The 24,476-nt window shown below is 37.5% G+C and overlaps 1 protein-coding gene across 1 annotated transcript in view; it reads left to right on the top strand.

Annotated features, from left to right (window-relative positions):
- The window catches only part of Lama2 (laminin subunit alpha 2), a 591,463-nt gene that overhangs the window by 366,213 nt on the left and 200,774 nt on the right, over positions 1-24,476 (top strand). The window contains exons 19-22 of the mRNA XM_060373445.1: positions 3,886-4,097; positions 7,634-7,740; positions 12,435-12,615; positions 16,918-17,054. Of these exons, the coding sequence (XP_060229428.1) occupies positions 3,886-4,097; positions 7,634-7,740; positions 12,435-12,615; positions 16,918-17,054 (637 nt within the window). The remainder of the gene's footprint in view (positions 1-3,885; positions 4,098-7,633; positions 7,741-12,434; positions 12,616-16,917; positions 17,055-24,476) is intronic.

Raw genomic sequence — 24,476 nt, 5'->3', positions numbered from 1 at the left:
TCCTTGGGTCTTGGCTGAGAAAACACACTCATTCCTCTTAAATGATACTGTTACCCGAATTGTAGCAGCTGAGGTTCTGAGAGGCTGCTCACCTGTGATAGTGAGCTTGGAGGAAAGGACAGCATGATTGGCTCTTGGATCTAGCCCCATATGTCATGTCCAAGAGCTGCTTCTTGCCATTGCAACCCCTATGCTATGCTCAGGTGTCGAGTTGGGCCCGCAGCCTCTGCACTGCTTTTGGTTTGCCAAAGGCACCATGTGAACAAGCCAGCTATTCTCTTAGTAAGCTGAATAGGAAGAAGCAAGAAAGTAGCACAGGGTGGGGTGGGGGGGTGGAGAGATGGCTCAGAGGGTAAGAACACTCACTGTTCTTCCAAAGGTCCTGAGTTCAATTCCCAGCAGCCACATAGTGGCTCATAGCCATCTGTATAAGATCTGGTGCACAGGTAGAATGCTGTATAAATAATAAATAAATCTTAAAAAAAAAAAAAGAAAGTAGCACGGAGCCCAGGCAGCCTCGTTAGACCACAGGCTCCTCCTCTGTGGATGCAGTTCTCTCTGAAAGACTGTCATCCTTCCATTCTTGAACCAGGCACCATCACCTGTTCAGCTACCAATATCCAGCTCACCACCATGAAAAGGCCTTTGATAATCCTATGCTTTCTTCCTAATTCTCATGCCTCTAGTTGTTCTGTGGCCAGACTTTTAAATGCCTATTTCTTGGGCCTAGACAGTAGAATAATATTATGCCTTATTTATATTGGTGTAATATAAAGTTGCTCTGGTCACTTCTCTCTTTTTTTACTTTAAGTTTTTTAGGAAGATGGAGAATGGGGATGTAGGTCATAGATGATGACTGAAAATGGCATTAAAGAATGATGGATCAGAAGGAGACAAAAGTCCCATTGGGTCCTATTATATTTTCAATCCTCCTTGGTCTATACTTCTGCCAGTAATTTTTATTAATATTTCCCCTCCTATAATAAGTAATAGTGTTCCTCAACTAAGAACACCAGCAACTTAGCTACAAAACTGCTGTCTGGCCTGAGTTCACATTTACATTTAAAGGGCCTTTTGTCAAGCTATGATATGATTTGAAAAATTAGCGAACAGGAAAAGGTGTAGTCAAGATGTCTATATTTAACAAGGAATCCCACAAACTGTTCTTCACTGTCTTCGTACTGCCTTGTTTGTGAGAGTGAGAGAGCTGGGCATTTCACATTATAATCAGTTTGCTAAAGAGAAAATCTGAGAGGCTGGGAAGACCTACAGGACTAAAATATTTCCTAATTTTAATTAGATGACACAAAAGTAGTAACAATAATTGTTATTATTAATAAGAAAAACACAGGATAATATTCCCTGCCATGAGGGTTACTTTAAAACTCCTAATGGAACTTTTTTAAACCTGTTTTTAAAGTCTAGTCTGTGCACATACATGCACACACACACACACACACACACACACACACCAGTAATAAAAAACAAATGATTAAATGTTTAAAATGTTGCTTGCACGTGACTGTGCACTTAAAGGAAGGAATGCTTTCATGTCAATCAAGTGGCATATGAACTGTCACGCATAGTCACATATTTTCCTGGTAAATTTCTTGAAATAAAAACGGCAGATGCTTGTTTAGTTATTCTGTTTAATTTATATTTTCTGCACATTTTTTTTTAATTCCAGGAGAATATGGACTTTTTGATTGGTATCTTTGTTAAAATATCTAAAACTTTATTATATAATTCCATCTCCCTTGAGGTCAGTAAGACATATTGAAGGAAGCAAAATGAAAGTGATATGTTTCTGTTGGCTTTGGCAATGATTGGTGTACAACCTATTATAACTGGCCAAAGGCACTCTTAGGATAAGCAAAATGAGATGTGTCCATAGGTGGATACTATCATAATGTCAAAAGATCAAAGAAGGTAAGAATCAGGTTAATATTAAAAGTATCTTCTTAATTATGTATTAAAAGTACTCTAGAAGGAACTGTGAAGAAATTTCATGCACTACAATGCTATTTCATGGTCTATAATAGGGGATTAATAAGTAATAATTGGTAATAATAATTAGTAGCAATATTTTTCTAATCTCTGAATATACAGCTTTCGCAACTTTATAAACCATGTTGTGAATATAATTAAAAATCCTTTTAAAAGATGATGATTAAACCTCAAATCTGTAACATTCCCACTCGAAAGCTTCAACAAAACTTAGATAATAAATGTATCTGCACCAAATTAACAACCTTGACCTAATGATGTTATCAGTGCATTCCCTCACCCCATATTGGAGATAAAGCGTTTGCGTTTCAAATGGAAGAGATCCTCTCTCTAATGTATTTCTACATAAGCATTGTGTACCATGAAGTCAATGATACATCCTATAGTGCTCGTGTTCCCCCTCAGCTATGACCATTGCTGCTGAGTGTTTTATTCCAAAAGATGCCACAGATGACAGAGGTAGACTGACACAGCCTTCTAGTGCTGTCTCATGTCTTCTTTGAAAAGTGTGGCTTGATACAAAGCATCAGAAGGGATCAAAACCAAACTGAATAGAAATAGAAATAGGAGAAATAGAAATAGGAAATCTCCTATTCCTATTCAGTTTGGTTTTGGTAGAACCCCTGCTCAGATGTAACCCATGGTAGCTCAGTATCCAACTAGGTTTCCTAGAAAGGGAACAGGGACTGTCTATGACATGAACTCAATGGCTGGCTCTTTAACACCCCCCTCCCCGAGGGAGGAGCAGCCTTGCCAGGCCACAGAGGAGGACATTGCAGGACATTGCAGCCAGTACTGATGAGACCTGATAGGCTAGGGTCAGAAAGAAGCAGAAGAGGACCTCCCCTATCAGTGGACTTAGAGTGGGACATGGGAGGAGATGGGGGAGGGAGGGTGGGATTGGGAGGGAATGAAGGAGGGGGCTACAGCTGGGATCCAAAACGAATAACATGTAACTAATGTAAAAAATAAAAATTTAAAAAAGTATCTAGGGGATCTCAGCAAGGGAGGATTTAGAGCATCATTACCACTGAGCAGCATTTTAAGACATGTACATGTAACCTGGAATAACTCATAAATAGTTTCTCTGCCAGAGTTTATAATGTTTTTCAAACAAATGTAATTTGGAGTTGCTTTTTAGTTTTCTGAAAATGTAGAATTCTTCGGTGTGAGTTTGGATATCCTGTTGGCGTCACCCTTCCATGCTCTGATAGGCAGGCATTCCTGCTTTGACTCCTCCTGAATGGAGTCTTCACTGAAAACAGCCTTTTAAATCTATATGCAACTGTGCACAAGCCTGTTAATTCAGAGACCCCCAGAGCTCCGACCCCAAAGACAATACTTTCTGAGTCCCAATTTCTGTTCAATAAATGTTGAACTTGAGATGACTCCCTCATAAAAAGTTCTTGCTGTAAGAACAACTACAAAAATAAGATCCTTATATATGTGGACAGAAAGCAACCAGTCATGGTTGGAGACGCGTGATGTGTTATATTATAAAGGCTTTAAGGTGTAAACTTAGATTCCCTCAGAGTACCAGCCACAGATTTTTTTGTTATACTTTGGTCCCACCTTCAATGCCAGTGACAAGATTTTTTATTTATTTTTTGGTCTGAGATCTAATTATGACTGTGGCTGGTGGGATTTCATCTTGTATCTACATTGCAGTTACAGAAAAAAGGATTTTTTTTAATCACTCTCCATTTGAGAAAAAAAGTGCTTAAGAGAAAAACCATTATCCTGGCAGAGTAATATGAAATAAATGGAAACATTGTGCAGGGTGGGTTTCTTGAGTTCCCCTGGCGCGCGCGCGCGCACACACACACACACACACACACGTACACACTAAAATCTCACTGTTGAAAATTATCACCTTAGGTGTGCAGAAGGCTATTTCGGACAACCTTCCGTACCTGGAGGATCATGTCAGCCATGCCAGTGCAATGACAACCTTGACTTCTCCATCCCTGGCAGCTGTGACAGCTTGTCTGGCTCCTGTCTGATATGTAAGCCAGGTACAACAGGCCGGTTCTGTGAGCTCTGTGCTGATGGGTATTTTGGAGATGCGGTTGGTGCAAAGAACTGTCAACGTAAGTCCTGAACTATTGATGTCCCTGACAGAATTGATGTATGATACCTCAAAGAAGCTGATGAGTCCTTGAGTGGAGATTGGAGCCTAGGAAATTATCTGTAATACAGAGATGATGAATGCTCAGTGAGGACATGAAGTCTCAGTGTTGCAAAATATATTCTTGTAGTAACAAATAGAATAAACCCTTTAAAATTTGTTGCATTGCTAAATGTCGGTTTTCAAGTGATAAACATAATACTTACATATACAATGAAATTTTGTTTTAAATGAACTAACATCTGTAACAGAAGAGAAGCATTTAGAAATGACACAGACCTATATTTTGGTCATTTTCATTAGTATCCTCTTAATCATTTGATTGAAATAAATCATCTGTCCATATTATTACATGGTACCTATCATCGGGTGTTAATTGGTTTTGCTTTCATATGAAGACTTTACAGTTTCTGTACTTCGCAATAAGTGTAAAAACGTGACAATATTTTCACACACTGGGATTTGACAGTTGAATGATTAATTCTCGTGTCAGGATTACTTGTAGAGTGCTACTCAAAGGTCTGAGTCCTTTTGGCACCAAAGATTCCCCCTCAAATCTCTTTCTCTTTGGGTATAGAATTCAGTGCTGCGCTGACATCTCGGCTGTTTTATAACACAATATGCAAAAGAGAATAAGTCCAAAGGTATTAAGGCACATCAGTGTTCTGCTGCTTTATTTGGCAGTCATCCACCTCACTGTTACAATCTTTAGGAAGAGAGTTATGAAATCAACAACAGTTCATTTCTGCACAATTAGGGTTGTAAGAAGGGACTGGATGCTGAGGACCCCTGAAATTGCAGGCACCACAGGAAACTCAGCCTGTTATCTCCGCTGTAAACAACAGTGGCCCTAATTCCCCGGAAGCGATGTCTCTCTGAAACTGAGAAGCTGAGTGTTAGCTTTTTGTCCTTTCAGAATGATATTTTTTTTTAAGTCAAATGGAACAACTGGAGTTTGGTAAAATCACAAATTGACTTTCTGAACAAAATTTTCCACAAGACCAGAGTGCCTTTGCACACCGTGGAATTTGACATTTCTGTGAACTATCAGGGAACACAAGAATATCTTCTGCTCATGCCGAATGCCTGGGAGTTTTAGTCTCTAGCTTTGGGACCCTGGGAAGGGATTCTCTGTATCCAAAGGATGCATTTTCTGTAGGGGTTAGTCGATGTAGCACATACAGGAGATGTGGTGAGCTCTTGACTCTGGAGTAATCTTCCATTGTCAGTGTTTGGAAGTGGTCCCCATGGTAGCCATGAGTATTGGTGGCTCATTAATTTTAGGTCTAATTATCCATTTCATGATTTCTTTTTATGTCTTCTAATAACTCCCTCCACAAAGTTAAGGCAATTCAACTGATTTTATTATGGTTTGTGGTATGAAGTCCTATTAAAACAGGAGTCATCATCTGTTTGTGTACCGCATGCCTGTAGTACAGGTCTGGCCATGATCCTTAAGGTTTGTCAGCATATAATTTGATTTAAAGTCTATAAAAATATTTTAATGAATATTTGTATAATTTACAGGGGTATGTATTCCCTATGCATAGATTGTAAACACTCATTCATAATAAGTTCTTAGCTCGTGGTGCAAAACACTGTAATCATAGCATTCAGAAAGCTGAGGCAGGAAGATCAGAGAGTTTTAGGCCAGCCTGAGCTACATAACACATCTGACCATCTAACACACACACATTTCTGAAAAAAAAAAGTGCTTTATTTTTGTCAAGATAAATTTTAAGTTATGTATACTGTTCTATTTTTCCATAGATATTTACAAAATCTAATAATTATTTTATTATTTTTAGAAAACACTACTCAGTTTCCAAAATCTTTATCATAGATTCACTTTCGTAGCTCCTGCTTTTAAAACGAGGGTGAGTTACTGATTCTAAATAATTTGACATTTGCAAAGCTTACGTATAGTGTACACAAGAAATTTGGGTAAAGTTACAATATGCAGAGCAGTTCTCGTGTGTACATGAAAGTGAGTTTCTAATTGAAACTTCTTTTCTCATTTTGTTCTTACACTCCACCTGTAGGCGATCCTTGAGCTCTTGACTGAGGAAAGGGAGAGGTTAATTGACAGGGTCAGTTCTTAGTGGTCTCACAATAGCAGACACTGAAGGACAAAAGTTGTCAGGAGAGGGCCAAGCAAATTTTAGCAGAACAGTTAAGAACGGTAGAACCTGAAGCCAATTAAACAGAATAGTGTCAGAGGATGGTGGAGTATATCTTTATAACAAATTCATAAGCTCTGATGTTGTTCCATACTTAATAAAGCCATGTATGAATAAATTCCATGTCATCTCACCATCACAGTCTTATTCTGGTATCAGTACAATCATGTATACCACTAAAAATATACTTGTCAAATTCAGGGTAAGCCATTAATTACTATTTGTATCTGAAAACTAAAACAGATTTTAAGTCTTATTCAGTCAGTGTATGTTTTAGCATAACTTTATATAACTTTTCTAATGCAAAAGTGATAAAAGAGTACCCAAAGCAAGTATGTTTCTTACCTTTGGGGACAGAATAAAAATTGTAAAATAAAAGTGATTTTTACCAATGGTAGTGTTACATTCCTAATAGCCTTGAAGTAATGTTTCTGTTCTCTTACATGCTTTCATAACATCAAACAATATATATTCACTTAGACTCATTCTTATTAGTGGAGCTTAGTACAAAAACTGGCATATAGGATATAGACATCACATTGAAGAATCTTTTATTAAAAATGATCTTAATGCTATGTCAAAAGGACTATTGATATTGATAATTCCTTAAAATTGCTTCAGCCTTCCAGAGGCATGCCATTTATATATATAAATGCCAATTATATATTATATTATGTTATATTATATTATATTATATTATATTATATTATATTATATACAATATATTATATATTACATATATATAAAATGAGATTATGACAATTAGATGTTACCCCAGTATGTCTAGGAAGAGGTAGAATAGCATTGAAATGGGACCTCCATGGCTCAAGCAGATTCTGGCACCTGCCCTGACAATTACTGCGCACATGGCATTGTATATGTTATTGTTTCTTTGTACTGCCTTGTCTTCCTTCTAAAGATTATAATGACAGTTGTATTAGTATTTTAGTGGAGTGATGTGGGAAGCAAGTGTGTGTGCAGTGTCTACACTATGTAGAGATGTTGCAGGAATAAATAATAGAAATGCCTGAAAGGGCATCCAGCACACCAGAATGCATCCAAATAGTGAACCCAAGCGTTGGTGTTCCCAGGGGCTACAATTGTCTATCAACTCCCGTTCCGATTTGCAGCACTTCAAACCTTGGATTTTAGATTAGGGATGTTCCATCAGAAATGTCTATGCAAATATTCCATAGCTCAGTATGTGCCTCAAAGCTGAGATGCGTGTGGACACAGGCATGTCAGATAAGGGCTGCTTGATCTGCATTTGCAATCTGTAGCACCGTGTTTTCACTGTGTGTGTATCTTGTCTTCGCAGCCTGCCGCTGTAACACCAATGGCTCCTCCTCAGAGATATGTCACACTAGAACGGGACAGTGTGAATGCAAAGCCAATGTTCAGGGGAAGCGCTGTGATGAGTGTAAGGTAAGGACCACCCTCACCTCCTTTCAAGGATGGATTCCATACACGTATTGAGCTACCAGATCAGGAGTATTTACTTCCGAAGGTGAAATACCTGAGCTCGGGGAAGAATTTTCTCAAACAGAACAAAACTTACTGTACTTTGCAATTGACCCGTGTTCCTACCACCAAATTTGTATAATTTAGTATTTCCTCAACAAAAAACACACTGAATTCTGGTCGGTGAGGAGTAAAACAATTTACCCTGGGGAAAGGTTAAAATGTGGGATTCCTTTTGTTGTTAGGGAACACTGCCACCCCCAGACGCCTACACGTGTGCCTTCAAGTTCTGTCCTTTAAAAGTTAGTTTCAGTGAACAAACATTCTACTTACTGAAGATTTTCAACGTAGTTTTAGGCATATCAGTTGCCTACAATGAGATATCTCGTCAAAGGTAATGTTGTTCTCAGTATCTTCCTGCAGTAACTGTCCTGCCCTGCTTAACATGTTGAGCCTGTCAATCTTGGCTCCTGTCACGTAGATTCATTTTATTATTCACAACAAGCAAGTAAGTTTCAGACTTCAGACTGACCTTTAGTAGAAAGTTTCACAATACCCTTGCCACTATTCTTGAATCAACCCACGTGCTCATTCTGCTTTGTTTCCTTGTTTTCCCTTCTGTTGGGTTTCAAAGCTCGGTACGTGGTGGGACCCAGCGAAGCGATTCTGTGAGCTGTGTGACTGCAGTCCCCTGGGCTCTGTGTCACCACAGTGTGACAGGACGGGAAGATGTATCTGTAAATCAGGCTTTGTAGGGAAACAGTGCAACCTCAGCAGGCAGATGCACCGGCTGGAGGAGCAGTCATCCAGAGCACAGCCAGTGCTGGCGTCTCCTCGGAGGTGGGGTTCCAGCGGCTCCAGCGGGTGCCCTCGGGGAGCCTACCAGGCCCCTGAGCCGGTAGGCACTGCATGGCTGTGTGGGCATGCTGTGTTCCTGGGCTGAGGCTGACAAGGCCTGGAGACCTTTGACCACATAATTTTGATTGCTAAGTGTGCAAACCGCAAATGCAGAAATTAGATAATGCCTGACTAAAGCCTTGTCTTTTAAATTTTGGTGGTTTTTTTTAATGCTTTTAAAATTGCATTCAAGTGTGTAAGTTTCCATTAAGCATGGCGGTGGCGGTTGGAGAGGTGGCTCAGCAGCTAAGAGCATTGACTGCTCTTCCAGAGAACCCAGATATGAGTGCGAGCACCGAGCTCACAGTCTGTAAGTCCATTTCCAGAGGATCCAACACCCTCTTCCAGCCTCTGCAGATGACAGACAACAATGCACACATGTACATGCTGCCAAAACACTTACACACATAAAGGAAAATATTTCTGAAAGCATGTCTATGCACAAACCAAAAAAGATTTAGTTGAAGGGAAGCCGAGTTATCAAAGGTGCCTTTTTTGGAGAACGAAGAGCATTCAAGTGACATAAGCCTGACATTTTCACTAGGATTTTGCTCATTTCCACTGGTGACTTTGCTCATGTGCGCACCAAACAGAAGAATCACAGTTTCACTCTTTAAATACACAGCAGACACAAAGTGAAACAAACTTTTCACTTTCACAAGATTTTTTTTTCTCCCATTTACAGCCAACTACCTATAACCATAGTTCAAGAGTATCCGACACCTTCCTCTGGAATCCCCAGCATCTATTTTCATGTACTCATCTGTATACACACATACAACACGTACATACACGCACATACACAAATATATATACACACACACAGACACACAAACACACATACTTAAAAACCAAGTGCCGGCTGCCTCATCTGGGATACTGCCTGCACGGTTGACCAAGCAGTGGCTTCAGCTTTCCCTTTCTTGTGCCTCTGTGGCATCGCTTTGTAGAGAAGTGATGGCAGCTGCAGCTATCTGAGAGGGTTGTCCTGGGGATCCAGACTTGTTGGGGCTGGAGAGCAGTGCTTGGCACACAGGAAGCAACAGGCAACCACTAGGTTTTCTTCCCACCCCAAGTGAGAGTTACTGGCAAGAAGCCACCAGAGCTCCAGCAGGTACCGGAGGGAAGCTCTTGCCTGTGTTCGTGTTTTCACGTGATATCACTTACTAACTAGGGATGCTGGTCCCTTAGACTTACGTCTGGGAGAGGTTTCCTTTGGTTTTTGGAATAGATTTTTGAGGATCAAATTTATTAAATTTTTATTAGTGAAGTTTGGTAGCTTTACTTGGGTGTCATCAGCCTCTAAAACTACACTGTATAAATATGAGAAAAGGATGGTAGCAGCATTTGGTTTTGTATATTTTCTTTTATAATCAGCCTTGGAATTTTTTAATGAAAACTCTGATTTGGAAGGCCATTTCTTACTTGTTTGATTTGTCCATTAAAGAGATGTGCATATCTATACATATATGCATATATACATAAATATATATCTATACAAATAAATGTGCATATTTGTTAGATTCGGACCATAGAACAACCAAAGATAATTGTAAAGTCCTCTCTTTGTAATCGAGCTTAGTATATGAAGAAATTTATAATTCAATAGCCAGCAGAAAGTCTAACACTTACAATTTAGATTTTTTAAGGATTAAATGTAACGGGCCAGTGAGATGGCTCAGTGGAAAAAACATATGCAAGCCTGTTATACAAGCCTGATACCCTAAGCCTGATCCCCATGAAAGGTGTTCTTATTCTCCCACATTCACGCACATACATGCTCAGTCACAGAAACATACATCATATACTCAATAACGATAGTGCATAAATATTAAATTTCTGCTTTGCTGAAAAAAAAGCCTGAAATACACCATCATTAAGTCTTTTTTGGAATCTATGTGTTTCTTTGTGTGTGTTTAGTGTGTGTGTGTGTGTGTGTGTGTGTGTCAGTCTGTGTGTCTCTTGTCTGTGTCTTTGTGTATGTGTCTGTGTGTGTATATCTGTCTGTATCTGTGTGTGTCTTGTCTGTGTCTTTGTGTATGTGTCTGTGTGTGTATATCTGTCTGTATCTGTGTGTGTCTTGTCTGTGTCTTTGTGTATGTCTGTCTCTCTGTGTTTGTGTGTATCTTGTCTGTGTGTATCTGTGTGTGTCTTGTCTGTGTCTGTGTGTCTCTGTGTATGTATGTCTGTTTGTATCTCTGTGTGTGTGTTTGTGTGGTATCTGTGTGTGTGTGTTTGTGTATGTCTTGTCTGTGTCTGTGTGTGTGTCTATCTGTCTTTGTCGCTGTACATTACGTAATTGGAATAACACAGTCTCGATAATGTGTATGCTCCTTTTTAGAATTTTTACTTTTTTGTGGAACCACAAATGTATTTCCATCATTAAAAGTGCTTCAAATAGATTTTCCTTAATTGCCTCTCTTTTTATAATGTTAATTTACTGTAATTTAATTTATTCAGTGCCTCTCTAACAGTGAGGATTTGAGTGTCATCACAATTACATGCTATGATAAACAATTTTGTAATGAGCATGCTTGTTATTCATCGTTATTGTTCTGATATCCTAAAATTTCTCTAAGGTTAAGAATTTTACATTGAAATTATTTTTATGAATAAAATCTGTTTTACTTTTACTATAAATAGGTGAATTCAATTTCAAAAGTATGAAGTACTTTTACTGCTACATACTTTCTACTTTAATATGATGAAGTTTGAATTATAACTAGAACTTAAAATAAAGCCAGAAGTAAAAATTAACATGATTATCACATTCAATCAAGTCTTTGTACATTTTAAACAATATAACTATTCTTTGCTAGTCATATTAATTCTAAGCCTCAGTGTAATTTTAATTTCTCAAATTTATTTCTAATACTGCTAACAATAATATTAAAACCATAATGATACTTATTCATTTCTCTTTGGGTGATTCCCAATAAATGGAAAAATTAATTTTTACCAAGAAGTAATTATGAAGTCTGATTTTCCAAAATACAAATTATTTTGACAAAGAACTAATTACTGAGAGTAATTTTCCAGATTAAAATGACACAATAATGTGACATACTTTATAATGATAAAAGAAAAGTATATTTTAAGTAGGATATATGCTTTCCGTTTTTCTAGTAGTAGTGGTGATTTCTGAATCCAGCAGTCTTTTAAATCATAGTTACCCTGGGCCTGGTAACATGTGTTTCAAGAATGTCTTCAAAGCTAGTCATATAAGCCTGGGTGGGAAGATGATGTGGAACAGACAGATACGGATCTACAACTTCAAAAACATGGCTTTAGCTTTCTAAGACAGTGCACTGATTTTTCCTCATGAACTCATTTCGACGACTAGAATGCTGAATATTGAAAACATTTTAAATAAGCGCAGGTAGTTCACAAACTCTGGAAGTAATCAATTTAGTATGTTAGCAGTAAAGTGGGTAAAATTTTAAATTAGAACCAGAATTTAGAAGGTAATACATAATCTATTCCACATGGCTATCAGAAGAAGATTATAGGAAAATTGGTGAGACTGTAAGATTTAAAAAAAAAAAGCCTATTTTGATAATTAGTTTTACTGACATTTCTAAGTAACTATACTTTTCGCTTTGTCAAGTCGGAAACTCCACTGAGTAACAGACAGTTGGCAGTGCCGCCATTGTGACCTGCGGGTTCCTCACTATCTACTGCTCTCTAGATCCTGTGTATCGTTCAGGGTGAGTTAAGTGACTTGCTGAGATTCACTGCTTTTCTTTTCTGTTCCGTGGCAGCCTGAAACCTTCGGCCTGCAATTGGGAAGGGGCTGTATTCCGTGCAACTGCAACTCTTTCGGGTCTAAATCGTTTGACTGTGAAGAGAGTGGACAGTGCTGGTGCCAGCCTGGAGTAGCGGGGAAGAAATGTGACCGCTGTGCTCACGGCTACTTCAACTTCCAAGAAGGAGGATGCACAGGTCTGTCAATGAGACTCCCGTCCTGTAACTTCCAACAGGTTCCTCTGTTGCAGGAAATACGTGTTGAAAACAAATAGGCAATGCAGAATACTCAAAGTAATAAATGTGTTATTTTAAATAATTAACAAACAGCTCCCAGTGCTGTTGAAAACACTTCCCCGCGTGCAACTATTAGTGCAGGGATTGAACAGCCAGCAACAGATTCTGATCCAGCTGTGCCCAGTTGCCTGAGCCCTCCATTCCCATGACTTCTACAGTGGGAAATTCAAACGTTCATGGTTTTTGGTGCCAGTATCATCTTAGCTTAGATTCTCTTTCAAACCAAGACATCTCAACTTCTCCTACCACAAAATGGACACAAGAAGTGTTTTGTTTGTTTCTGGTACAAAAGCGATACTTGTATCAAAGTTGCCTCAGAATCCTTGCTATCTTTGGGAGAAGAACAAGTTGGATCTTGATGGTTAGTTCCTAGGGAAATGCAGGTTGGTTTTTCTAACACAATTCTCTGAGAGAAAATTTTCTTATGCCCAGCCAGAGCTTTCGAACAAATCATGAAGCGAACACACACACATATACACACAGTCATTTAGCACACTAAGAGTGAAAGTAAAGATTGAAATTAGCTTTGCTTTATATACGTATCACTAATTTAGAATTGATGCTATTCAAACAACCACAAAAACCAATGGCACCTCTGTTTTCTAAGTTCACTGACTGACAGCTGTTACCTCAATGCTGTATTCTTAGCAGCATGGCAAGGTTTCAAAATGCTATCATTGGCAATTCATGTGAGAATCAAAATGATAGTTTGATGTATTTGAAGTACCAGTACCTTTCAGACCATCTCCTGAATTTTAGGCATATGGCTTTTATCTGAGAGAAAGTAGTTGCGAGTCATTTGATATGTGATAGAGATCTTCTAAGAACTGGGTGTGGTCTCTAGGCTAATATCTACGAACACTAGGAATTATCAAGAATACGCTTAAAATATTGTGATCTTTAAGTGTAATTCTTATTAATATTTTTTATTTAATTAAATTTTTATTTTTATATTAATTACAGTTTATTCACCTTGTATCCCAGCTGTAGCCCTCTCCTTCATTCCCTTCCAACACCATCCTCTCTCCCTCATCTCCTCCATGCCCCTCTCCAAGTCCACTGATAGGGGAGGTCCTCCTCCCCTTCCATGTGACCCTAGTTTATCAGGTCTTATCAGGACTGGCTGCATTATCCTCCTTTGTGGTTTTAACATGATGTGAATTAATGCCAAGTTATCTAAGTTGGGGTTTCTATTGCTTTGATACAATGCTGTCCCCAAAATCAACTGGTAGAGAAAAGGGTTTATTTCATCTTAAAATCCCTAGATCACACTCAATCACCAAGAGAGGTTAAGGCAGGAGCTCAAGACAGGAACCAGGAGGCAGAAGCCATTGGAGAAGTATTTCCTAGTGGTTTGCTCTTTATGGCTTGCACAGCCTGCTTTCTTATACAAGTAAGGACAAGGAGTGCCAATATCCGTATCAATATGGGCCCACCCACATTGATGGCCAATCAGGAAAATTTCCTCAGAGGCTTGTACACAAACTAGTGTATTGTGGGTTTTTTCTTAGTTGAGGTTCTCTCTTGCTGAATAGTCTTAGTTTGTGTCTAGTTGGCAAAATCTATCCTGCACAGGGCCTACTAGCTACTCAAAGAATATCTACTAAAAAAGAGTTATTGATAATAATGATAATGTTTATAAAGTGGTGATAACATGCCAAAATGCAAACTTAGTTGCCTTGTAAGCCAGAGAAACAGAATAGAGAGGAACAAAAAACAGACTTGGTAAGATTGGCTATGTTAGTTTTTTTCATGTCTCTAATGGGAACTTGTGGTATGGTTTATATATAACTTATCCTAGATTTCAATTGGCAAAAGTAAAATCCAGTGTTACATATTTAACTACTGAATCCAATGTAATCATAATACTGAATCTAGAATCAGGAGAGATGACAGACAGACAGATAGGAGGCAGACAGAGACAGTGAGAAAGCGAGAGAAACTATCTATCTTCCTAATGTTTACTCTATGTGGAAAAATCCATGAACACTGGTTTGCACTGTAACTGCTTGAGGATATATTCTATCCTGGAGGGGTGGGAATGGTGACAGGAGTGTTAGGTACCTGGCCACAATGTGTTAGGAGAAGAGAAATGAATGGTGGTGTTCAACTTGCTGCCTCTGCTTCTCTTTGTACTTGGTGTGGGATCCCAGGGTGTGGAATGACGCAGCCCCATTCAGAGTTACTCTTCCCTCCTTCCTTAAGCCCCACTAGAAACTCCCTCGTTAACATGCCTAGAGTTGAGAGCCATGGTGATTCCAAACCCACGAGAGTCTTTACAAACTGAGTATTCCTCACACCAAATAGCCTTTCTGTATCCAATGGCTCAGTCAGTATCTAATTTTATGGTCGTGGTGATGTAATTTGACCATGCTTTCTCGCTGCAAAATTCACTTTTCCCTTAGCATATCAAAAGTGTCTATGTCAAGAGGATTCGTAGGAATTCACTGAGTTAAGATTACAGTAATGGCTGACTATCAGTATCATGTGTTTCTTGTCATTATCTTTATTAACGGTTTTAATTGTAGTAAACATTGTGCTTTGGTGGAAAAAGCGAATTCATTACTGAGATCTACCTGTCATTGCTTACACTGAAGTTCTACACAGTTTCTATTTTCAAATAACGACTGAGGCTGTTCCAGTATGTTTCTTAGCACATAAGTTTAAACATAATGTTGTCTTTCTACTTAATAAATATCATATATAAGTAAATTATCAGCTTAGCATTACCAAAAACAATAAAAATAACAAAGACAGCAACCACTGGCATTTTTTTAGCACTTACACATCCACAGCTGGTATGAAACACTTTGAGTAATGTTAATTATGACCCTTTAAAATTTAACTTAATCCAATACCTAAATAGACTCGGTTAAAATGATTTTGACCATCAGCTAACCAATTAAAAGCTTTCTCAACATTGATCTTCAATTTGAATTCAAAAGTATCCAGTATTTCTTTTTTTGCAATAATTCCCTTTAAATTAAGTGCTGCGCTGTACTCTAACCAGTTGGATCAATTCTACATAATAAGTGGTATGCATCACTTCTTACGGATGGCACTAAAGGCCCTCCCAAACCTAATTCTTACAATCTTAGAGAATACATAATAAGTAGGAAACTCATAATTTTATAATTCATTTACAGTGAGGAGGAAAAACTTTGGAATTAAAGTACTAAATCAGGTAATAAGAAAAATTTAGAAGTAATTCTACTTTAAAAGTTTTATAATAGAATTAGTTTTAAATATATATTAAACTGAAAGATATTGTGTTATTTACAACTATGTAAATATAGTTGTATATGATGCACTGGATTTACGATATTAGTTTTGTTGGTTTTGTTAAAAATAAGACATTATAAGAGGGGAAAAATAATTTTTTATAGCAAAGAAAAAAATGTGAGTAAGCTTGAAATAAATACATGAAGTCAACTGACCTAATCCCTGTTAGACTCTAGGACAAAACCCAAAACCTGGCTCTACCCATCCTCAACAGGAAGCAGTCAGTTGGAGGTATCCTCTCTTCCCCCCTTTATTCCCTTAGGCTATAGAATAAAGGGCTGTTGACCTAAAAGCCTCAGGGGAGCCAAGGAACTGAACAGCAAAGTTGACATGCTGATAGCATCTGACAAGAAGGCCAACAAACCGAGTTCCTGGGGGATTTACAGCTTTGAGACTGCAAGGAAACAAACCTTAGATGGAATCTCCCACCCAAGAACTCCCTTTTCTACCCTATAAAACCTCCAAGCTCCCTGAGCCTCAATGGGCAAGTATCTACTCCCCCAGAGACTGAAGATCCTCTTTGTTTTAATTAAAGGCCAAGCAGCTTTTAAAAATCAATCATTAAAATAAACACATGAATGAAAACATTAGGCTTTACGGTATCTAGGTAAAATATAAACAGATGGGAGGGAATTTGATAAGCGTGCTTCTTTCCTTCTTTATATTTGATAGAAAAACTTAAGGTGCTAGAAATTTGAAATCACTAAACTAAATGCAACATTTGTTGATGCAACCCTTTTGTGAAGCATACTGTGCTGAGGTATAACTAACAGGGTACACACATTCCCCCTACACACAAGGATCCTTAAACGTAATATTAAAAATGGAAAGAAGCAAATCAATACATTAAGAATTTGACATTTTACATCAAATTTTACCTTTCTCTGACTCGTGTTTACTTTCTCTCTTTTCCATGTGAAGCTTGTGACTGTGCCCATCTGGGCAACAATTGTGACCCAAAGACTGGTCAATGCATTTGCCCTCCTAATACCATTGGAGAAAAATGTTCTGAGTGTGTTCCCAACACCTGGGGCCACAGCATCATGACGGGCTGTAAGGTGAGTGGACCGCTATTGGCATCTGATCATTTTCTTCCAGAGTTTTCATTCAGCTGAGGTCTGTAGCTTTGTATTCCAACCCAGCATCACCTCGCAAAGCAACATGGAAGTACTGAAGAGTGTCTTAAAACCACTGGTCATTATTTTCCATTTTACTGTTGGCAGAGACATTTATTAGTTAAATTCATGATACCTATAAAAATAGAAGGGAGATGGCAAGTAAAACTATAATAAAACCCCAAACAACTATTTCATTCTTAGACATAATAAAATACATCTGTAAAACAAAAGGGACTAAACCATTAATTTGCCAAAATCCTGTTAAAATTGTGCCAAATTAACTTGGTTTTAGTTTCTCAAGAGGTGATTAAATAGGGATCTGGAGAGTCAAATTAATCACCTTTAGCCTAGAAGTCTCACCTTCCCCCTGTCGAGAGACCACAGAAAATGTTAGAACCAGAATCTTGATTAACATCAGCAGGTGAGACTCAGCAGGTAAGACTGCTGTAGAGATATTCATGAAAAATGCTGCGGGCAGGAAGCTCCAGCTTCGGTGAGATTGCGGTTTGGGCTTCAGTGTAGACCCCTTAAGCTTCTCTGAACCCCCTTAGGTGGGGGTAACAGGAAGAATTAAGGATGACTTCTAGGCTCTGCTCTGCACAGAGTAGAAGAGGGCACACACTCATTCCCATAGGAATCACAGGAAAAGGAGCAACCTCAGGCAGCAACCAAACTTGGGGCTTGTTTGGTTGTTTCTTGTTTCTTTTCAAACTTTTTTTGTGTGTGTGTGAAATTGAAACTCAGTTATTTAAAGAGAGATGAGCCTTTCCCAACGATTGCAGTAAATTAACCATCTCTTGAGCCACTTGGAAATCAGCTCTCCTTCACACCTCCTGGTTCTACTGCCTTGCTTTCTAATAGTGTAGTTTACTGATTTCCTCTTCTTTATGAAAATATGAAATTATTCTATGTTTTGTTTTTCTTGGCTTGAAGTGAGAGAATTTCACTTTCATGTTATGCTTTTGTAGTTTATTCATCATTTTACATACATCAGAAGTTTGCTCTATTTAGTTGTTTAATAATAATATGTTGTATATTCTACCGTAACTTTATCTGTTTATATTGATAGGCAGTTTGGGACATCCACTTGTAACTTTGCTATGAACAAAGTGTGGGAGACAACAGTATATTCATAAACCACAAATTCTAATTTCTCTTAAGAATACTCCACATATCTGCCAACACTGACAATTCTATTATAATTTTAATTATTTACTTGGTTGTGTATTCCCATTATTTTTCAATTTTTTAATGCCAAACAATGGTGGGAATTGTGTTGCTTATTTAATCAACTATTTGCCAGTTCTTTTAAGAAGTTGTTACAAATCTTTAGCTTCCTTTTCTTCTGAGAAGATTTTATATTAGTAAAATTATTTATTCGTTTTGTATATACTAAATACATGTACTTTAATGCTCACATGCATACACATAAACCAAGAACATGACTTGCTTTCTACCTACCATTTTCATCTAATTTTAATAAGTATGAACAAATTTTTTTGTATCATTTCTTTTCTAGATCCTGTTTCTTATAATTTTTTTTCCCTTGGAAAAATCTGCTGGCCTAAATCTATAAATTCCTTTCCTGTGTTTCTTTGTAAAGTTTTATAATTTTAGCTCTTAAATTTAGGTCCACATTCTACATTTTATATAGTTATTTTACCTGCTGTGAGGTAATTAAATTTCCTTTGTTATGGCTGTCCAATTTTTTCCAACATCATTTGTTGAAAAGACTTACTTCTTATTGGATTAGCTTGGTTCCTTTGTTAGAGTAGCTGGTCTCAGGTTCATGATTTTTGGACTTTTCTATTTTTTATATAATCATCTGAATATTATACTATATTTATTACTATAGTTTTCTAGCAAGGTATGAATCATATTATAAGCCCTCCAGCTATAGTTCTCATTCCCAGTATTTTTTGGATACTTTAGATAAAATGTATTGTATATTTTGTTGTATTCCTTTAAATAGTGTTGGAATGTAGCCAATATGGTTTATTCACTGACCATTTGGACCCTTATAAATCTTGTTTTTATGTTTTCATAAGGAAGATGTCAAAATCTTTAAATCTGGGGCAAGTAAGCCTCAGTCTGACCCTTCTGATAACACAATTCAGTGTTAAATTTCTCCCATCTTATAATCAGAACTATTAAATACTCTAAGGTTTTTTGTGGGATCTAAGAGTGTTTCATCCTAGATGTCTTCAGTGATTCACTTTCTCCCACCCCAGTTTCATTTCTTCCCCGTGAACAACTAAATTCAACTAAAGCCTCAAGCATTCTCTTGCATTTCTCTAGAATTCTCACTGTAAAATTCCCATTCTAAGCATAATGTGTTTGTGCCCTTAAATTTTAGCTTCTTCAGATTTTCCAAACAAGAACCATTTGTCTCTCAGCTCAGCTGTTTGCTGGGCTTTTGTTTGGTTTGAGTTTTCTCTATTGTTACAGCCTAAAAGCTGACTCTAGTCTCAGCCCCATTTCTTTCTCATTTCTCAGAAATAATAGTTCTATGCTTATTATCAAATGTCTAAAAGCATTTTGTCTTTTTTGGCTTTTATAGTTTAATAATTTAAATACATAATTAGTTTTTAAAAATAAGTAGGGGTCTTGGGTGTGTGTGTGTGTGTGTGTGCACGTGCGCACGTGTGTGTGTGAAATGTAAAAGGTTCAGCTAAGATGAGAATCAAACTGTATCTTCTGGGGTTTAAAGCAGTAAATACTAACAAAAGATGGTAAGGTTCTTCCAGTCAGTCACACTGAGCTTAGCAATACTAAAATGTGACAACAAAGTATGGTCTTTTAGCCTCATGACATTGTCCAGTAGACAGGTAGACTACATTCTTCTTTGAGTGGGTATGATAAAAGGAAAGGAGTTCATGAGCCCCAACATCTGAGTGAGGAGATATGGACACAATGGCTTCTAGGGGAGGATGGGTCAGTTTTATTTGAGCTGTGACTCCTCATAGGTTGCCCATGCTATGGTGGCTGGCCCAAACCAGGAGCATATTTTCAACATGAATTGGAGCTGATGGGTTATTTAAAAAACTACAAAGAGAACACACAGTAAGGAGTAGGTCTGGGAAGAGTTATCAGGCAGAGTTGAGGGTGAATATGATAAAAATACATTTTTCAAACTTCTCAAAGAATTAATAAAAATTTTAAATTAGGTGAACATAAGCATAGAATAGCCTGAACCTCAAAAAAAGAACTGAAATATTGATGTGTTGAAGGATGTGGCTGGAAAGCGGAAACACAAGACAAGTCATTCACTTTCTTCTCATGTTCTCATTGAATTTGACATTCTACAGTACTACATTTTAAGGCACATTCTCAGAAAATTGGGACTAGTACTACCTCAAGATCCAGCTATACCACTCCTGGGCATATCCCCAAAAGATGTCCCACCATTCAATAAGGACATTTAAGGACATTTGCCCAACTATGTTCATAGAAGCTTTATTTGTAATAGCCCGAATGAATCTGTAAATAACCTAGATGCCCCTCAATGGAGGAATGGATACAGAAATTGTGGTACATCTACACAATGGAATACTACTCAGCTACAAAAAACAGGGAAATTGTGAAATTTGCAGGCAAACAGATGGAACTAGAAAAGATCATCCTGAGTGAGGTATCCCAGAAGTGCAAAGACATGCATGGTATAAACAGATATTAGACATATAATATTGAATAACCATACTAAAATCTACAGACCTCTAGAAGCTAAACAACAAGGAGGATCCTAGGGAGGATGATTAAATTTCATTCAGAATGGCAAACAGGATAGACACCAGAAAGGGTAGAAGAGAGAAAAAAGGATGGAAGCCTACTATAGAGGGTCCTCTGAAAGGCTCCACCCAACAGGGGATCTAAGCAGATGCTCAGACTCACAGCCAAACTTTGGGCAGAGTGCAGGGAATCTTATGGAAGAAGGGGTTGGGGTGCAATAGAAGAACAGAAGCCCCATAAAGCTAAGAATTCTGGGCCCAGGGGGTCCTGCAGAGACTGATACACCAACCAAGGACCTAGAACCCTTGCTAAGATGTAGACTAGGCAGCTCAGTTTCCATGTGGGTTCTCTAGTGAGGGGAAGAGGTGCTGCCTCTGTCATGAACTCAGTTGCCTGCTCTTTGATCACTTGCCCCTGGCAATATGCCTTAGGAAGAGGATCCAGACAGTCCTGATGAGACTTGCTAAGCTAGAGACAGGGGACAAGGGCAGAGAACCGACCCTTTCAGTGGCCTAGGGGAAGGGGATAGTAGGGAAGAGGAGAGGAGGGTGGAACTGGAATGAGTTGAGAGAGGGGATTACAATTAGAATATACAATGAATGATTTGTAAAAAAAAAAAAAAAAAAAAGAAAAGAAAGAAAAAATACACACACACACACACATCAAAAAAATAAACAAAACAAAACCCAAAAAACAGAAAACAGAGTAACATTATCACATTATGACTGAGATGCCCAAGATGGCATTTGGATTAAATAATTAAATTTAATAATATAATTTCCATTCAATAACATTCTAAGAATTTACTTTATAAAGTTGAAAATTATGTTTGTATGAAAAGCTGCTCCTAATTCATAGCAACTGCTTAAAGAAAAAAAAACTATCAATTTTTTATTACCTGTAAAAAATAAAAATAAACGAATAAAAAACAATACTTTTTTTCAATATCTTGGAAGTTTTTGTTTAGTATGAACAATGGTCTAAGTTTCTAAGTGATTTTTTTAAGTCAAACCCAAGTACCTACTCAGTCACTTGGAATTGTTTAGAAAAAAAAAAAAAAAAAACCCTCATGTGAATGCATCCTATCCACAAATGCTTACAATCAAGCCAAATTTTAATGAAATTCTTGATTGAAGCTGATTCTTTTTAGTCAGTATAAAAATCAAGCAGGAATATGGCTTAATGTCTCTAAAAGTTATTTTGGGGTATTCTTTTACTGGTCACTGAATAAACATTATATTGATAAAAAAGTCTCAAGTGATTTTTATTATTTTGAGCTATGTTTTTAAAAATCTAAATTTCTGATTAACTGCACATTTGCTATTAAAAATATTTATAAGAATCCATGTGGCTATTAGAAACTATTTTTTAAAGATATACTTATTTGTTTTATGTATATGAGTGCTCTATCTGCATGTACACCTGCATGCCAGAAGAGGGCATCAGATCATATTATAGATGGTTGTGAGCCACCATGTGGTTGCCAGGAATTGATCTCAGGACCTCTGAAAGGACACACATTGCTCTTAACCACTGAGCCTTCTCTCCAGCCCTATTAAAAACTATTTATGAGCATACATTCTACTATTTTAAAACTTGAGTGAGCATAATTTAAATCAACATTGATTTTAGATTTAGAGGGTCTCTTCTTTTTTTGCCATGGAGAATTGCTCTCTGCTGAGGTGTGAGTACACATACCATTTGAGCTGCCTTTGAGGGGAATATCAAGCTTGCCATCATTTGCTAGCAGAGGAAAGGTGAACAAATCCTCTGCTGCTAAACAAACATTATATCTAATTATAATTTAAGTTTGACATTGGGTATGGCGCTATCTAAACACACAGTTAATTGTCTCATTTATTCCCACAGTGACTTCTCAAATAAACTTCCTGATTTGGTCCCATCCCAAAGTCTATTTGTACTGTCAGCAGTTCTTCAGGAACAAGTTATTTGATTGTATACAGCAAATTGGTTAGAAGACATTTCATATTTTTGTTATCTAAAGATAAGGATGTTTTACGGAACCTTTAAAATCTATCTCATGGTTATAGTTTCCATACTATATCATTATTTTCTTCATGATTGTTTGAGTGAATCCACGCATACTAAGTGAAATTGACAAAAAAAATCAAATCTGTGAATAACTAATTATCCTGATTTTGAAAATTCAACATCTAATATTCTTTAAGAGTGCTATGTGAGGCTCATTGTATTAATAAGGATTCTCTAAAGGGGTAGGACTAGTAGGATGAAAATAAATATTTATGTATATTAAATGGGGATTTATTAGATTGGCTTATAGGACTTGGTCCAAATAGTGCAAACAATGGTGTGTCACAAAGGAAAACAGAGAATCCTATAGTTGCTCTGCCCAAGAGACTGGATGTCTCAGCATTCCCGCTGTGGCCCTGGTGTCCTGGAGGATTCCTGGAAATCTAATCTTCTTCATTCTACATTTTGGAATGCCAATAGATCTCATCTTAGTACCAGCAAGGAAATGGCTCAGCAACAGGATAGGTAAACTCGCCAGAAAGAGTGAGTTGCAAGCAGTCAAAAATCCAAGCTTCCTTCTTCCATGCCCTTCTAGGTGGTCCACCACAAGGTATAGCCCAGATTTAAGGTGGGTCTTCTTGCTTCAATTACTCTAAGAAAATAATAGCAGGAGAGTGCAGAGCTTTGGTTTTAGTTAATCCAAGATGCAATCTAGTTGCAAACCAAGATTATGGAAATGGGTTACTCTGTGTCTTAGACATTATTTTTGTGAGAACACCCCTTCTTGCTCCACCGCTCCCTCCCGGAAGAAAGTATTCTGTTGAGTTGGGAGCCCATCTCTTTCTTGCTTTACTATTGGGTAGTCTTTAATATTCCTACTGCCCACTTCTAAATTAGGAAAAAGTACATGTGGCTTTCTCTTTGACTTTCTTACTAATCTGTAGCCTCCGGAGGAACATACTTATCCAGACCTCTGACCTGCCAGTTAACTGTCATTGGGAAAGCGTGAAAACCTCTGGCAACTTCCAATTCATTATCTGAAATAATAATAAAAGTGACTTCTGGGAACATTCACGATAATGTTTGCCTTGTCCTCACAGCATCTCTATGAGTTGCTCAGTGTGTCATTTCTCTTTATTTTTAATAGTTTTAATTTCAATTATTGTTTATTACAATTTATTCGCGGTGTCATTTCTTAAGGATACAGAAATCTGATGCTTAGGGAGGTGAATGAAGCTGTCTTAGGCTATTCAGATAATAAGTAGTAGGTATAAGTGAAGTATATACCTGGATTCACAGTTGCTCCACTGTGTGAGTATTAGCTATCACATGACTATAAAGCCCCACCTTTTACTGGATTGCCGTGAGAGGAAAATGAAATGTCCATGTGTAGGGGTGGGGTGGAAGTGTAAAAATGTTCATATAGTTTCAAGCATACAATCAACTCTCAATGGCTTACTTATATTTAAATTTTCTTCTCCTATATTCAGAAGAAAAGAATACAATTTTATTTTTCGGTCTGTACCTTTTGTTCTTATTTTAATGCTGTGCTTAGTGTAATTAAATAAATGTAAGTGAAAGCCAGCCTCCCCCTGCCTCCCCCCCAAAAAAAAGAAAGAACAGAAAAAGAAAGAAACCATG

Source organism: Meriones unguiculatus, chromosome 20, assembly GCF_030254825.1.
Source record: "Meriones unguiculatus strain TT.TT164.6M chromosome 20, Bangor_MerUng_6.1, whole genome shotgun sequence".
NCBI classification, from domain to species: domain Eukaryota; kingdom Metazoa; phylum Chordata; class Mammalia; order Rodentia; family Muridae; genus Meriones; species Meriones unguiculatus.
The sequence above is the reverse complement of the archived record's forward strand: the minus strand, read 5'-3'. Positions and strand labels throughout refer to the sequence as shown.